Raw genomic sequence first — 17835 nt, 5'->3', positions numbered from 1 at the left:
ATAAGAAATGTTTGTAAAATTCTTACATAATAAACAATTTAGAACAGTCAAAAAAATTAAACATAGAATTACCATGTGATCGCACATTCTGGATATATCCAAAAAAAATTGAAAACAGGGTCTGGAAGAGATATTTGTATACCCACATTTATAACAGCATTTTTTAAAAGTATTTTCTTTATATATTTTTAGAGAGAGAGGAAGGAGAAAGAGAGAGAGAGAAACAGATGTGAGAGAGAAACAGCTATGAGAGAGAAACATTGATCAGTTGCCTCTCATATGCTCCCCAACCAGGGACTGACCCTGCAACCCAGGCATGTGTCCTGACTGGTAATTGAACCAGTTGCCAGCCAGGGCTATAACAGTATTATTCACAATAGCCAAAAGGTGGAAGCAACCATAATGCCCATATTCAACATGTGGTATATACAGGGTAGGGCAGAGGTAGATTTACAGTTGTAAGTGTGCAAAACACAGTTTATTCCTGTAATATTATTTATTAACTATTGTACTACTCTCCATATGAACTACCCTGTATATACAATGGCATATTATTCAGCTTTTAGAAGGAAGGAATTTCTTACACATGCTAAACATGGATGAACCTTGATATTATCCTAAGTGAAATAAGCTAGCCGCAAAAAGATAAATACTGCCTGATTCTACTATTTGGGGTATCTAGCATAGTCCAAATCATAGAGACAAAAAGTAGAATGGTGGCTGCCAGAGGCTAGGAGGAGGGGGGAACGTTCATAGACACAGACCCTGGGGAAAGCCTGAAAAGCTACTTCCATAAGCAGAGGGCAGGTAAAGACCAAAGACAATTGAGTACCTTGATGTAATGCTGACAACTCCAGCATTACATCAAGAACTTATTAAGGGAACTTACATATGAGGTGTGCCTTTGGTGCAGCCACGTGGCAGGCACTAAAGAATTATATAGAACAGGGCAGGGTGGATAGGGGTACTAGTTTGTGTCCCATCCCAGATAAGGGAAAAACACCTTACCTGCTTGCCTAGGGTAGGATGAAGGCCTGTTACGTGCCATGGGGCGTAGGGAAGGGATGGATCAGATAGTCTCTGAGAGAATTTATGGGAAGCAATCTCTGTTCTGGTCCACATCTAGCTTGAGGGTCCAGCAGCATCATGTCATGGAACAGTCTTGCCTCAACTGGGAATAGGAGTTGTTTAACAAGTATAGTGTTTTAATTTTTCAAGATGAGATGAAGAGTTCTGGAGATTGGTTGCCTAACCATATAGATACACTTCACACTTCTGAACTGTACACTTAAAAAACGATTAAGATGGTAAATTTTATGCTATGTGTATTTTATGACAATTAAATAAAAAGTAAAATAAGTTTACATGAAATATATGTAAGTAAACCAAACTGTTTTAATATTGTGTAATTCTTTTTTATTTTTTAAAAAAATTATATTTATTTATTTTTAGAGGGAGGGGAAATGAGGAAGAAAAAGAGGGTAAGAAATGTCGATGTATGAGAGAAACATTGATTGGTGGCCTCTCACATGCCCCCAGCCAGGGACCTGGCCACCAACCGAGGCATGTGCCCTGACCAGGAATCGAACTGGCAACTTTTTGGTTTGCAGGACAACACCCAACCAATTGACCTACACCAGTCAGGGCTATAATTCCTTTGAAATTGTGACAAAATATACATAACATAAAATTTACCACTTTAACCCCTTTTAAGTGTACAATTCAGTATCATTAAGTACACTTGGATTGTTTTTCAACTATCACCACTGTCTCCAGAATTTTTTCATCATTCCGACTGAAACTGTTAAACAGCAACTTCTCATTATATCCTTACCCATAGTCCCTGGTAGCCACTTTCTGTCTCTATGAATTTGACTATTCTATTACTTCATATAGCACCCCTAGGTACTTCATATAAGTAGAATCAGGCCACGCTGGTTCTTTTGTGTTTGGCCTATTTCACCTAGCTTAATGTTTTCAAAGTTTATCCAAGTTTATCCATGTTGTAGCATGTGTCAGAATTTTCTTTCTTTCTTTCTTCTTTTTTAATTTAGAGAGAGAGAGGTGGAGGGGAAGAGAGGGAGAAAAAGAGAGAAACATTGATCAGGACACCAAACTCACAACCTAGGCATGTGCTCTGACTGGGAATCAAACCCATGATCTTTCATTCTGGGGGACAATGCCAACCAACTGGGTCACACCAGTCAGGGCAGAATTTTTTTTTAAGGCTGAATAATATTTCATTGTATGTGTATACCACATTTTGTTTATTCCTTCATCCATTAATAGACATTAGTTGCTTTCACTTTTTGGCTATTGTGAATAACGCTGCTAAGAACATGGATATACAAGTATCTGTTCAACTCCTTGCTTTCAATTGTTTTGGGTATATACCCAAGAAATGGGGTTGCTGGATCATATGGTAATTCTGTATTTAATATTTTTAAGAAGCTGCCATACTGTTTTCCCTTTTTTAACACAAAATATCATGAGCTCGATTTTAACATATTTTATATGGTTAATCTATTGCACTACAGTTTTCAGTGCTCACATTGTACCATCAAGGAGAGCCCCTTCAACTTGACTTGTTGTGACTTTAGTTTTTTATGTCTTCCTTGCTTTCTGGAATGAGAAAATATCTGAGGCTGAACTTGTGTATTTCCTGCTTCCAGCTTGGAACCAGTCTTTTCTCTAAAACATTCCAGTTCCTTTGAATGGAAAATGGTATTTAGAGCCTACCATCTAAATGCTAGGGATACTCATTGCTACAGTGGTCCTTGGCCTTGTCAGTGGACAAAGCTGTATAATATTTTTTAAAAACTAGGATCATAGAGCTTTTTTTCCCTTTGATTTTATACTTGTATCTCTTTTAGCGTACACTTTACTCATGCAACCAATAATCATTGTATACCTACCATATCCCTTATACTTTGCTAGTTTCTGGGAAGGTACATTAAAAACTTACAGTTGATCTAGTTTCCATTGCTTTTTATCTGAATGAGGACTTTTATTTTTTGTTCATCAGATCTATTTGCATTGGCTTCTAGTTAAGACTGTTGAGCAGTACTGGACTGGCTTTTAGTTAATCTTGGCTTACTTTTTATTTTGTATAAGTCATTCAAACGGGATGCATTGGGAAATGCTTTGTTAGACAATTATGTCGATGTGCATGAACACCACGGAATGTACTTACACAAAACTAGATGGTATAGTTTACTACACAACTAAGCTCCATTGCTTGCAGACTACAAGCCTTGTTACTGTACAAAACAGCATAAGGTTAAATCAAGCACAACAGAAAATTAGTCAAGAGATGCAGTAAAAACTTATAAAGTTGGTGCTGGTGTTAACACAACATACTGTTTTACAACAAACTTTAAGCAGAAAATGTATACTCTAAAATAATAAAAAGTATCATACATACATAAACCAGTACCATGGTCATTTATTACCAAGTATTATGTACTGTGCTATACTTTTATACAATTGGCAGCAAAGTGGTTTACACCAGCATCACTACAAACACATAATGTGGTGCCCTAGGATGTTACAATGGTTACATTGCTGGGTGACAGGAAGTTTCCAGCTTCATTATATTATAGAACCACTGTCTTATATGCAGTGTGTCACTCACTGAAATGGTAGGTGGTGCACAACTATTTCCATGAATTTAAACATTAAACTCAGATTCCAGTAACTGTAATACTATTCACCCCTTAGTTGGTAGTGTCAAAGGAGAGAGAGATTAAATAGACTATTGATACTTAAGAAAAAAAAATCATTACCACAGGGTATTTTGCCAGAACAAGGTAACATGAAAGCGCAAGACAATTTGATATCCTTCAATTCTTAGCCTTTTGGTTAGTTAGACTAGCAGGTGAACTCCACTGTTGAAGAAGCCATTCGTCCCAAACTATTTCTCTTACAGTGTTGGTGTTGATGCCTTCAATTCCACTATTAGTTTTGTTCTTTGAAGTGTTTGGCCCATAATAAAGAGTATCTTCGGAGAGTTAAAGTTCAGATATACAATTAACACATTAGAGTGAATAAATTTATCAGGATTTTCCATTGTCACATTCAGCTGAAAATGTTTGGAAAAAGAAAAGAACTAGGTCTAGCATAGGGGACAACTGCTTGGAGAGAGACTTGTTTTGAGAAGCCTGGACAGAGGAAACACAATGACACTAGACACATGCCAAGATGAGGGGGTATGAAAATAAGCTTTTAAGACCTGATGATGCATTCGGAATACTCAGCAGCCAATCAGAACATTGGCTGTGTATTAGCAAATACCAACTCTAAAGAGTACTATCATTTAAAGTAACTATTACAATGGAGTCAAAACTTAAGAATAGCATGGATGTTATCTAATAATATTTAGATATGTTTTATAATTTCTAAGTTTTATAATATACTAAGATAGTTTAAAAAAGTCACTTCATTATACACACACACACACACACACACACACATCATGATCAACAGTTATCCCTTCTACTCAATGTACTAAATACATAAAAATTATCAGACACCCAAACAGAAGACATGAACAAGTCTGAACTCATTTAAGACAGGGAATACTTTATTCAAACCCATCAGAGAAATGGACTCACTGGGTCTGTAACAAAGCGTCATGTTTTAAAGCATAGGCCAGTAATTGTATTTGAGTATACACTGCTACATACAAATTAAATGATCAGACCACAACTTTTCAATGTTTAAAACAGAATAAGCTTCCCTGTAAAAGCAGCACCGTTGTGACATTTTAACTTTAGTACTCCTCTCCTTCTTCCTCACCCTCTCCTTCAACAGAATCCACACCGACCTCCTCATAATCCTTCTCTAGGGCAGCCATGTCCTCACGGGCCTCAGAAAACTCCCCCTCCTCCATGCCCTCACCCACGTACCAGTGGACAAAGGCACGCTTGGCATACATCAGGTCAAACTTGTGGTCCAGGCGAGCCCAGGCCTCAGCAATAGCTGTGGTGTTGCTCAGCATGCACACAGCTCGCTGTACTTTGGCCAGGTCTCCACCAGGCACCACAGTGGGAGGCTGGTAATTAATGCCAACTTTGAAGCCAGTGGGGCACCAGTCCACAAACTGGATGGTACGCTTGGTCTTGATGGTGGCAATGGCAGCATTGACATCTTTGGGTACCACGTCACCACGGTACAACAGGCAGCAAGCCATGTATTTACCGTGGCGGGGGTCACATTTCACCATCTGGTTTGCTGGCTCAAAGCACGCGTTGGTGATCTCTGCTACAGAAAGCTGTTCATGGTAGGCTTTCTCAGCAGAGATGACAGGGGCATATGTGGCCAGAGGGAAGTGGATGCGGGGATAGGGCACCAGGTTGGTCTGGAATTCGGTCAGATCGACATTCAGGGCTCCATCAAACCTGAGGGAAGCAGTGATGGAAGACACAATCTGACCTATCAACCTATTCAGGTTAGTGTAGGTTGGGCGCTCGATATCGAGGTTTCTACGACAGATGTCGTAGATGGCCTCGTTGTCAACCATGAAGGCACAATCAGAGTGCTCCAGGGTGGTGTGGGTGGTGAGGATGGAGTTGTAGGGCTCCACTACAGCTGTGGAAACCTGGGGGGCTGGGTAAATGGAGAACTCCAGCTTGGACTTCTTGCCGTAATCGACGGAGAGGCGCTCCATCAGCAGGGAGGTGAACCCAGAACCAGTCCCCCCACCAAAGCTGTGGAACACCAAGAAGCCCTGAAGACCTGTGCACTGGTCAGCCTGTAGGGAAAGAAGAACAGCAGAAACATAATTATTGCTTTCTGTGATAACTGATAAATATATTTTCACATTTTATACAATTCCAAGGATATAGATCTTATTTTGTCTATAATAAGAAGGGTGTGGCTTCTGGCCTCAGCTGCAGTACAGATGTCCATGTTGAAATACCAAATCATATTTAGAATAAACTCTTATCTTTATCTTTATTTGCCTAGAATAACTCAGCATTTCTTAATTAAAAATAGCTTCATTAAAATTAATGAAATGATACCAAATAATTCATGTTCTGAAATTTTAAAGAAACTATAAAGGAATAACTCATCTCTAATATTACATTTCAATTCTGTATTTGAAAAAAAAGAAAGAGCATATTTTAAATGTCTTCCTTAGGCTCATTAATTTACTTTATCCTTGAAAACAAACATACCAGTTTCCGAATTCTGTCCAGGACGAGGTCAATGATCTCCTTGCCAATGGTGTAGTGTCCACGGGCATAGTTATTGGCAGCATCTTCCTTGCCTGTGATCAGCTGCTCGGGGTGGAAGAGCTGGCGGTAGGTACCAGTGCGAACTTCATCTGGAAAAGGGAAACGAGGAGGCCACCCATCACTAACAACCCACGCAAGCCTGCGCAACCCCAAGGCATCGACAGAGCCCCCAAGACACACCTCCTGTCCCGGACCCCTGGGGTCTCACTTGGGTTACTGAGGGCAACTCACCAATGACTGTGGGTTCCAGGTCTACAAACACTGCCCTGGGCACATGCTTGCCAGCGCCTGTCTCACTGAAGAAGGTGTTGAAGGAGTCATCTCCCCCCCCAATGGTCTTGTCACTTGGCATCTGGCCATCAGGCTGGATGCCATGTTCCAGGCAGTAGAGCTCCCAGCAGGCATTGCCGATCTGGACACCAGCCTGGCCAACGTGGATGGAGATGCACTCACGCTGTTGGAAGGAAACGAGAAAAATTGTACAATCAGGTTGTGTTAGCATTTTGAATTTTCAGTAGATATCTAAAAATATTTTTAGTATTATACAGATATTCTTCAAATTTATCTGAGGTCATATCCCTATCATGGCAGAAATGATTAAGGAAAACACCTGCTACGAACACTGCAGATGGGTGTGGCCTCAGTATGTTGCACTCTTTGGCACATGGTCCAAGCCCATTGTCACAGGCATGCTTGAATAGGTTTTTGTTATTTTTTAAAAAATATTCAAAGCACAGGTTTTATAAAGTAAAGTTAAATCCAATCATTAATTAATTGGAATCCTTCCCCTTTAAATAAAGATAAGAGTTTATTCTAAATATGATTTGGTATTTCAACATGGACATCTGTACTGCAGCTGAGGCCAGAAGCCACACCCTTCTGCAGTCTATCTGCAGAATCCATCTGTACTTAGGGGGTTGGAAGCTCAACAAGGGCTGACTCCTGCATTGCTGTATTTGCTGTGCCTGGTGCTAGCCTGTACTGTCTGCTACATTATTTAACAGAGCAAGCTCTATTTCCAGAAACTGCCTACATGATCTCATTGTGCCATTCTGCCAGTTTTCCTCCTCTGAGCCAGGCTGGGACCATATGCCTAAACTGAAATGAATTAATGAATATGCGTGAGAACAAAAGACAGCTGGACACAGTATAATTCTTCTTTGTCTGCAGCAATTTCATTACTTTTTTTTTTACGTTTCTCCAGAATCTTCTCCACTGGAAAAAACTGGAAAAATTATGAGTATCTTTTAAACAACAATCCCTAAATTAGAAACAAATATCACATGAGAAGCTACCAAACAATAAAAGCCCAGTGAAAGGATAATGAAATATTTATCCAAAAAACAAAATAGTACCTGTTTTCATTTTGAGGTTTTACTACCCACCACAGAACGCTCATACTCATCACATTCAATAGATATTTAATCCTCTGTGGTCTTTATGGCTACAACTTCCATTGTCTATCATTGTCTCTTCACTGACATGTGAGGGGAGGGGGAGCAGGGAAGGGCGTTTCCCTGGGTCCTGAACATTGGGGTACACTGGTTGACACAATGGTCTCTCTCTCTCATTGAACAGGCGGCCAAGACAGACACATTCATTCATGTGGGATCGCCCCGGACAAGACAAGGGCTTGTCAAGTGAACTGTGGCTTGCTCCTCAAGAAAAAAAAATATTTCATTTACGTTTAGATGTGAATGAAAAACCTTTTAACGCCTACAGTCCCGCAATTATGAAAGGCTTTTATTAAAAGTCTTCTGACAGAAGAGGTTTAGCAAGAGCGAACCCCGCCCAGTGGCTCCAAGGCCAGAGAAGCCAGAAACAAACAACTCCGCCCCTGCGCCTCCCTGACGCCGGCTACCACCAGCTCCCACCAGCTCCAACAGAAACTAACCACTTTTCCCCGTTAATATACGGGTACCTTTCTAATATGCCAAAGAACCGGTGACGAAAGGTTCTCTTTTCCCCTAACCCAAGGCTCCGCTTTGTCCTGGCCCTTCTCGACCCCGACTGTTCCCTTCTATACCCACCGACCCCTAGTCTTTTGGGACGACTCCTCTTCTCCTTGCCTGAGTAAAGACGCGAGGAAGAAAAGGGCCTCTCCAAGTCACACGAACACGGTAAACACACACACAAGGGCTAAGCAGGGGAAGCCACGACCGTCTTGCCCTGCCCCAGACTCTTTCATCACCAATAGATGGGCTGTTTGCAGGTCGGAAAGGCTCGGGTAACATAAAGCCCTTCCTCGCCGCCTTTGTTCTTCCCAACGATTCTGCCGCGCCCAGGGCGCAGTTCTTGCTGGGCTCCTGCACCCCGCACTGCGGCGGCGGCGGCGGCCAACTCAAGGATTTGGGACAGACGAAGCTTAACCTCGCTAACAAAGCGTAAGACTACTCTTACCAAAGAAGCTGTAAAGGGAAAAGAGTTTTAGATATTCCAAGTAGACCCTGGGAGACCGACCCCACCCGACGGCCGCAAAAAACCAGAGAAAGCAGATTCCTACCATGGTTGCTGCTTTGCGGCTGCCGAGCGGATGGCGGAGAGGAAGAGGAGAGGTTGTTGCTTCTTACAGCGCGACTCTTAGGCGGTCGATGTAAGAGAACCTGCGGCATATGGGCGGATGCAGCTCCCTATATACAACTCAGTCACCATGGGGATGGGCTGGGGCCTTTTCCTGTTGGTCCAGACCCCTCAATCTGCCCGGAGAAGCCACGACAGGAGAGTTGTGATTGGTGCAAAGGAGATGGGATGAGGTAATCTTTCCCCCACCCCCTTTTCCCTAGCATCCATAGACTGTTTGCATCCTTCAGACAAAGAGACCGAGAAAAAACAGTCAGCCGAGCATCCATGATGGGGTGGGGCTAGGGAGGGGGTGCAAAAGGAAAGAAAGAGAGCTGGGTTTTGATGAGTTTATGTTGCTTAAACCTCAAACTACAGTTAAAACCACCAATGTAAGGTTTTACCAACACTTAATCGCAGAATTTGTGTTGAGATGAAATATTTAATGGAAAATTATTCCCAGTTCCTTCGTCAAAGTATACTGAATTCGACCACATTCGGTGAGGATTCAACATCTCTAATTGCTTTACAAATAAAGTAGGAGAAACGATGGGAATGATGCTTAAAATGGTTTGGGTAATCTGACATTTTAAAAAAAACCTTTAAAAAGATTCAATAATAGAGCCATCCAAAATGGTTTCTCAGGTTCAAGTAATTTATTTTCAGAGCTTCTTTTGCAGTCTTCCCCCAAATAGCTAAACAAAAAGGAAAGATGGAAAGAATAACCATGCTAAATAGGGACGCACACAAATAGTTATAACGTGTCAATAATTCCTGATAAAGAATTGAAAAAAATGCAAGGAGAAAGAATTATGTTCAGAAGCTAGTACTACCTGAGCATGCAGTTACATTCTGCACTGTTCTGTTTTCTGGGATGAGAAAAATAACTGATACCAAATAAAAAAGGAGGAGATGTGTGCAGTGTAAAAAGATCATTTTGTAATGTTGCCGCCATCCAGAGACAACTGTGTGATGTCAGCTCAATAACTGCATTTCTTTTTTATGTATCCCATGTGAATTTGGTAAATCTATGAGAGGCAAATGTGGAAATTATAGCCAGCCTCACACCATTTCTATTCAGCTAGAGGCTGGTGGTTGCTCAATGGCCTCTTGGGACAAAAAGGCTTTGCTTTCACTCCCTAGGAAGTGGATTGCAGTAACATTTTTTTTTTGTTATTGTTGCTGCTTAGAAAGGCTCCATTATCAACAAAGATAGGCTATGCAGAATAAGACTCTGGACTGGGTACCTCCTGACACTACTAATGAAATTTCAGAGGTAAAGAGGTTTGTAATGGCCATGAAGTTGAAAATTTGTATTTTCCCTTCAGTTTTCAGCGACTTATTTTTAGGGTTTGCAGCACCATTTACAGTGCTCTGCAGAGTCCATTCGTGCTGGGCTAGCAGGCAAAGCAGGGCGTGGGAGGGAGGGACTTGAGACAGTTGCTACAGGTTATGGTGTTTAAACAGTGGCTGTGGAATTTACTAGTCTGCTTTCCATAGCTCTGCTTTACCTTTTCAAATGTTCTTCAGTAGTCTTCCCTAGGGATAAAAAAAACCCAACATACAAATTATTTTATCTACTTCTTGCATATTTCCTAGAAGAAAAAATAATCTTCAACATCATATCTTTCTTTAGTAAATATATGTTTCAATATAGAGACAGGAAAATTAAGGACAACTTGAATGCTTCTTTCGAGACTCAGAAATTCATTTAACAAAAATAGGAATTAAATGGCATAGGGAAGTATAAGGATTAATTAAGTCGCTCATTGGAAATACTTCTTTCAAAGCTTTAATAATGAGGTAAATTAGACACTGCTGGACCATGGTAAAGTGTACAAATCTTTTGGGAATGAGAGGCACAGTCTTGAATTTTATTTTCTTTATAATATAAAAGAAATATGCCCAATAGTCTCAATTCTTTATGCAATTTACACTGAGGATTAAATTTTTAAAAAGAGGAGGGTTCGTGCAATTGATTCTTTGTAACTCTATCTCAGAGCCATTCTGTTCCTTATGTAAATGAGGATTTTTTTTTTCCTTCCCTTGGGCATAAGTAACAATAAGATCTAGGTCAGAAATAGACTATTTGAGTACTGATAATATTAAATATATAAATGGGAGGAGAAGGGGAAATGATCTATTCTTTTTGTTCCTCATCTTTTTTAATAGCATGTAAACTATGGGAGGCAAAACATTTTTTTGTCTAGTTTACTTATTTTTACTGCCAACTTTTTTAGATTACATCAACTATTTCACTAATATATTCATTCTTGTCCACAGTAAGATTAGCATAAAAAAAGATAAGCATAAAACATTTTTCCCATTTCATAATATTGTGGAATTTAAATTATTTATTTGTGTGTCTATACCTTCCTTCCATTAAAATGTGAATCCTAGTCCCCGACAAAGTGCCTAGCATGCAGCAGGCATATATTGATACATGTTTGTCGAGTTAAATGAACAACTTTTCTCTGTACATATTTCATTAACTATTATTACAGTTACTAATTTAAAGGTATTTAGTAAAGTATTTTACTTTTTTATAGACTAAGCATGTACTGAGTGTCAATAGTAAACCCTGGACCATTCTAAATACTGTGAGAATCAGAGGTAGTAACATGGTCTCCTTACACTAGAATCTTCCAACCTAATTGAAAATTAAAGAATAAAACAAGTACATGTATATAGACTTGAGAATGGTATGTGTTTGTGTGTGTATGGGGAGGAGCCTTGGAGACTCCATTGCATGACCCTGTGTATCATAACTTATGCAGGAAACAAAGAGTTGTCCAACACTTTTTTTCTATTTCTTCACTTCCTACTTATCCCTAAATTTATTCCAGTCTGGATTCTGCTCCTACCATTCTTTAAAACCAAATGCCCTCTGTGTTTGTTGCTAAATTCACATGACACTTTTTAGTTCTTGTTGACCTATGAAAGCTTTGTTACAGTTGACTATTATCTCTTTTTGAGGCATTTTCTTCCCTTGGCCCTAAAGACTCTACATTTTCTGGGTTTCCCTCCTACATTTTTTTTCTCAGTCTATAATGGTTTTTCCTTCTCTCCTAATCTTTAAATGTTGACGTTTCTCAAGGTTCTGTCCTAGACCTTTCCCTCATTTTATTCTATGTAATCTCATCCACTTCAGTGGATGATAAGTGTTTTCCTTCCCCAGGCTGAAGATCCTTTCTATATGCTAATGACATCTTGACTTCTCTTCTTAGGTCCAGGTCATATAATAAACTTTCAATCTCTTGCTGGATTTCTCACACGTATCCCAAATTGAACTAGTTATCTTCACACAAACATACACTTCCTACAAGTCTTTTTGCTCAAGAAATGGAATAGCATAAACGTGGTTTCTCACATGAGAAATGAGAATTGCTTTTAACATCTGTCCTTTCTTTTCTGACTACCATAGAGTCAGTCAGTAAGTTCTGTTAAATCTACCTCCTATATATTTCTCAAATCTTATTTCTTTTCTTTCTGTCTCTACTGCCTCAACTCTAGTAAGTACATCATCTCTAGCCAGGACAACCTCAGTGCCTTCCTAGATTTCCTCTACATTCACTCGTACCCCTGCCTAGTCCAGTCTCCGCACACAACCAGTGATCTTATTATAATATATATCACATATCATGTCACATGATATAGATCATGTCATTACACTGTGTAAATAAGATCAATGCCTGTTTATTTTAAGATAAAGATACCAGACTTCTGGCCAAAATGGAGGCCTAGGTAGATACACTTTGCTTCCTCGCACAATCGAAAGAAGGACAACAACAAAAATAAAAACAAAAAACAACCAGAACTTCCAGAAAATCAAACTGTATGGAAGTCCAACAATAAGGAGTAAGAGAAGGAATATTCATCCAGACTGGTAGGAGAGGTGGAGGTGGACAGCCAGGGCAGAGAGGACACACAGCAAGGTGGCAGACCAGGTGGGCAAGGCAGTGTCGGTGGACTGGGTGTTCCCACATTCATGGAGAGATAAGCAGGGAGGAACAACTGGGGAGCGAAACAGATCACGCAACCCAGGGTTCCAGTGTGGGAAACTAAAGCCTCAAAACCTCTGGCTGTAAAAATCTGTGGGTGTTGCAGTGGCAGGAGAAACTCCCAGCCTCACAGGAGAGTTCACTGGAGAGACCCACGGGATCCTAGAATGTACACAAACCCACCCACCTGGGAATCTGCACCAGAAGGGCCCAATTTGCTTGTGGGTAGCAGGGGAAGTGACTGAAAGTGGGTGAGAACTGAACAAGCAGCATTGTTCCCTCTCTACCTCACCCCCACGTATAGCTCCACCATGCAGAGATGTGGGTTGTCCCACCCTTGTGAATACCTAAGGATCCGCTCCTTACAACCTATCAGGTATGCCAAGACAAAAAAATATGGCCCAGATGAAAGAACAGAACAACACTTCCGAAAAAGAACTAAGCGATGAGGAGAGAGCCAAACTATCAGATGCAGAGTTCAAATCACTGGTAATCAGGATGCTCACAGAAATGATTGAGTATGGTCACAAAACAGAGGAAGAAGTGAAGGCTATACAAAGTGAAATAAAGAAAAGTATACAGGGAACCAACAGTGAAGGGAAGGAAACCGGGCCTCAAATCAACGATTTAGAACAGAAGGAAGAAATAAACATTCGACCAGAACAGAATGAAAAAACAAGAATTCAGAAAAAATGAGGAGACGCTTAAGAATCTCTGGGACAACTTTAACTGTTCCAACATCTGAATCATAGGGGAGCCAGGAGAAGAGGAAGAGCAAGAAATTGAAAACTTAACTGAAAAAATAATGAAGGAAAATTTCTCCAATCTGGTGAAGGAAATAGACTTTCAGGAAGTCCAGGAAGTTCAGAGAGTTCCAAAGAAATTGGACTGAAGGAGGAATACAAGACACATCATAATTAAATTACCCAAGATTAAAGATTAGGAGAGAATCTTAAAAGCAGCAAGAGAAAAGGAGACAGTTTCCTACAAAGGAGTTCTCATAGGACTATCAGCTAATATCTCAAAAGAAACCTTACAGGTAAGAAGAGACTAGAAAAAAGTATTCAAAATCATGAAAGGCAAGGACCTACATCCCAGATTACTCTATCCAGCAAAGCTATCACTTAGAATGGAAGGGCAGATAAAGTGCTTCCCAGATAAGGTAAAATTAGAGGAGTTCATCATGACCAAGCCCTTATTATATGAAATGTTAAAGGGGCTTACCTAAGAAAAAGAAGATCAAAACTATGAACAGTAAAATGACAACAAACTCACAACTATCAACAACTGAACCTAACCCCCCCCCCCCGACCTCCCACCAAAAAAACCAAACTAAGCAACAACTGGAACAGGAAGAGAATCACAGAAATGGAGATCACATGGAGGGTTATCAGCAGGGAGGAGGAGAGAGGAGAATGAGAGGAAAGGTAGAGGGAATAAGAAGCGTAATTGGTAGGTACAAAATAGACAGGGGGAGGTTAAGAATAGTATAGGAAGTGGAGAAGCCAAAGAACTTATATGTTCGACCCAAGGACATGAACTAAGTAAGGTGGGGGATTGTTGGTGGGAGGGGAGTTCAGGGTGGAGGGGGATAGGAGGAGTAAAAAAATGGGACAACTGTAATAGCGTAATCAGTAAAATATTCTAAAAAATAAAATAAAAAATAAAGATACCAAATCTTTAATATTGCTCCGTCAGTTTTATAATAGAAGTAAATCTTATACTTAAAAATCCCCTAGAAGACATATTGATTTTACATTTCATTAAAGTTCAGATAATTTCCTGAGAGTTGATTTTGACAGGGGAAAGGGAAGCAAAGGGTATAAAAGCTGAATGTTTATTTAATAATTATTTGTTATGCAGTAAAGTTACATTTTATGTATTCTCTTTATGCAATTTTTTTTTCAGCATCCAAAATCTTTTTAATAAGAAGGTAGGATATGGGGTTAGTTTTTGTAGCCGCAGCTGGCCCGCCGGCCTCTTGCGCGCCCGAACTTCCTGCCCTTGGATCGCACATAGTGCTTGGCGTGGCTGTGAGGAGTTCCTGGGGCCTTGCCGAAATGCCTGTACACCTCACGGCCCTTGCCAGGACCAGAAAGCAAGACAGTGCCGCAGCCCTGGGGGAAGTCCGGGGCCAGATGGTTGAAGGTGAGGCTCTTGCCCCCGGCCTTGAGGATGTGGCTTCGGTCGCGGCTGCTCATGCGAAGTGCGCACACCTTCCGTTTGGGCAGCTCCTGGACACGCACGTCCTCAGTTACAGTCCCTACAACCACAGCAGTTTTGCCCTCGCGATCAGGAAGCTTTATCTTCCGGATCATCCAAGAAAAGGACAGAGGTGGCGGGTCGGTGCGACTCATGAACAACCTCTTCAGCACCTCTTGGTTGAAGGTGGAGTTGGTTCGTCTGGCCATAAACCTGTATAGCTTGACCAACAGCCTTAGGTATATGTCCTGACTCTTGGGCTCCTTGCACCGAACCTTTCGGTCTTTGCTGTGGTGGATGTCAACTCCCATGATGTCGCCTTCAGTTCCACTTTTTCGTGCAATTTAATAATAAAAGTTTTAACAATATAAACTAATAAATTCATAAAGATATCCCCACAAAGCAAAAGAAAAATAAAAAAGATTTAAAAAGTGAATTAAAAATACCCATTTGATATCATCACATTATTGGAAGTAACTAGGACACCAACTCTACACAATGACAACCAAATAATTAAATAAATAATTGAGCATTTGTTTTGTACTTACTGTACAAACTGTATTTTAGGGTAACCAAATGACCCTGGTTAATTGGGGAAAATCATTCTTTTGTAGAATATGAAAGGCCAGCTAAGAAATATGGAAGATACGGGAGGTAAAAATAGAATTAGGAAAATCACCCTTTATATCTTCCAATGCAATAATTAAGTCGGGCAAAGATAATCAGTGGATGAAAATTCAGATAGAATATTGATGGGGATATTTTAAATAGAAAGATTAGGCTATTAATCTGAACTTATTGATTAATGTTACGTCACTAAAAGTGGACAACCGGACCTTGTGAACCTATGATGTAATACATTAGGAACTACATGGCTTCATCTATGAAGTGATCTAGCAGAAACAATTGTGCTGAATCTAATCAAATCTTTAGAGCCTTTAGAGACTCTTAACTCCCACCGATAGGAAATGCAGGGGATAGATGAACAAGACACATGTGGAGTGAGAACAAGACATCACAAGGAGAGAAGAGACAAATGCAGAGTGTGGGACATTGTACAGGACAAATTATCTTGTTTCTGCAACAAGTCAGTGGTGGAATGAGGTTAGAAAGGTGGGAAAGGGGGCCTGCTCTGGATTAAAAGAGATTTTGACAACTGCCTAATATAACAATGGATGTTGTTTGGACCCCGATTCAAACAAAATAAATGTAAAGCATTTTGGAGATAACCAGGGAAATTTTGATATGGACTGGTTGTTAAATACAACAAATTGTTATTTTTATTAACTGACAATGGTAGTATGATCATGTAAGAAAATTTCTATAATTTTTAGAGATGCATGTAGAAATATGGTGGGTTAAATGAAATAAGGTATCAGATTTGTTTTAAAATACCTCAGCAAAGAACAAAGGGAAAAATAGTAGATAAAAGATTGTGGCAAAAATTTGGTAGTTGTTGAATTTTAATGATGGGTATATAGAGTTTATTATACTGTTTTCTCTTTTTCAGTATGTTTGAAAATGTCTTAATGAATTTTTAAAGATTATAGAAAGAGGAAATTGTGGCTGCTAAAGAGCAGTTTTATCTTCTTCACAATTTATTCCATACTGCCTTGAATAGAAAGTTATAGAAATTTCAAAGGAAGAAAAAAGTCCTTATATTATGGCCTATGGTTTATCATGGAAGCCTTCATTAGGAATGGTGGCTTTTGACTGAATGGGATGGGAGTAGAGTGAGTACTTTAAATAGGGAAAATAATATTAGCAAAGACATAGTATGATGATGATCTGGTGCCTTTATAAAGGAAGGCAAAGAAATTGACTTGATTTGGGCATGCAAAGGAATTGTGGGTGATGTATTATATGGGATAGAGGAGCTAGTTAATGAAGTATTTTTAACTCCAGTCTGAAGCAGGAGTTTAGGCTTGAGTCCATAGACAATGTAAAGCCCTTATAATTTTTTTTTAAAGAGTAAAGGGAAAGGAACAGCATTTTCATAAAATCAATCTGACAGGTAAGTTGAATAGGGAGAGAGACTAGAGAGAAGGGGAACAATAAGGAGGTTACTGCAATAATCTAAGCAGAAGGTGGAGACCACAGTAATTACAGTGGGAATGGATTGCAAGGGATAACAGAAGAGACCACCCAAAGGAAGAATCCAGTGGTGATTATTTGGATGTGAAGTAAAAAGGAAAGAGTCAAAATTAACCCTTTAAGTTTTGAACCTAGAGAGCCAAAAGAATGAAATGGTAGTGGTGTTCTTTACTGAAATAGGGACATTGAGAAGGGACACAATTCTGAGCAAGAAATGTGTTTGTGTGTGTATTGTGGGGAGGGTGTTGAGGGCAGGACCAACTGGTGATGTAACCTCACACATTGAGTGTTATATTGTATGAGGTAATAGAGGGACTGATGGCAGAAGTCATGGAGGCCACTGAGAATCTGAGGTTGACATTGCACATAGAAAGGTCAGGGTTAGAGGGAGTGGAGATGTATATTTAGAACCTAATGATAACAGCATTCTATGCTGATGGTATGGTATGAGAATAGAATTCTCCAAGTGTAACCCAGAATTTCAAGTTATGCCACTGATTGGGATACACAATTTAGGTGTAATTATGTTTACCAAGTGCAAGGCTTTCTTTTATATTCTTCATTTTGAAAACTTGTTATTGAAGGATAACATACACATATAAATTTTCACCAATCATAAATGTACAATTTGATGAATTTTTGCAAACTGAACATTATTACTAATGAAACCAGCATGCAGATCAAGAAAAAGAACAGTATCACTACATGAGCTATCTCTCCTTTCTTTTCTTACCCCCGCC

At 39.8% G+C, this 17835-nt stretch overlaps 2 protein-coding genes across 2 annotated transcripts; both read right to left on the bottom strand.

Annotated features, from left to right (window-relative positions):
• Positions 1 to 4483: 4483 nt before the first annotated feature.
• Positions 4484 to 8902, bottom strand: LOC129084870 (tubulin alpha-1A chain). Its single transcript, XM_054591153.1, has 4 exons — positions 8743 to 8902; positions 6471 to 6693; positions 6180 to 6328; positions 4484 to 5752 (listed from the first exon to the last, which is right to left on the bottom strand). Exons 1-4 carry the CDS (start codon positions 8743 to 8745, stop codon positions 4772 to 4774), a joined length of 1356 nt encoding a protein of 451 aa, XP_054447128.1. The 5' UTR covers positions 8746 to 8902; the 3' UTR covers positions 4484 to 4771.
• A 5843-nt stretch (positions 8903 to 14745) lies between these two features.
• On the bottom strand, positions 14746 to 15312 carry LOC129084872 (60S ribosomal protein L18-like). The gene has a single exon (XM_054591154.1). The coding sequence runs from the start codon at positions 15310 to 15312 to the stop codon at positions 14746 to 14748; it is 567 nt and encodes a 188-aa protein (XP_054447129.1).
• Between the last annotated feature and the right edge of the window lie 2523 nt (positions 15313 to 17835).

Source organism: Pteronotus mesoamericanus, unplaced genomic scaffold, assembly GCF_021234165.1.
Source record: "Pteronotus mesoamericanus isolate MK-2021 breed Mesoamerican mustached bat unplaced genomic scaffold, CSHL_Meso_final scaffold_21, whole genome shotgun sequence".
Classification (NCBI taxonomy): Eukaryota; Metazoa; Chordata; class Mammalia; order Chiroptera; family Mormoopidae; genus Pteronotus; species Pteronotus mesoamericanus.
This window is presented reverse-complemented; position numbering and strand designations above follow the sequence as displayed.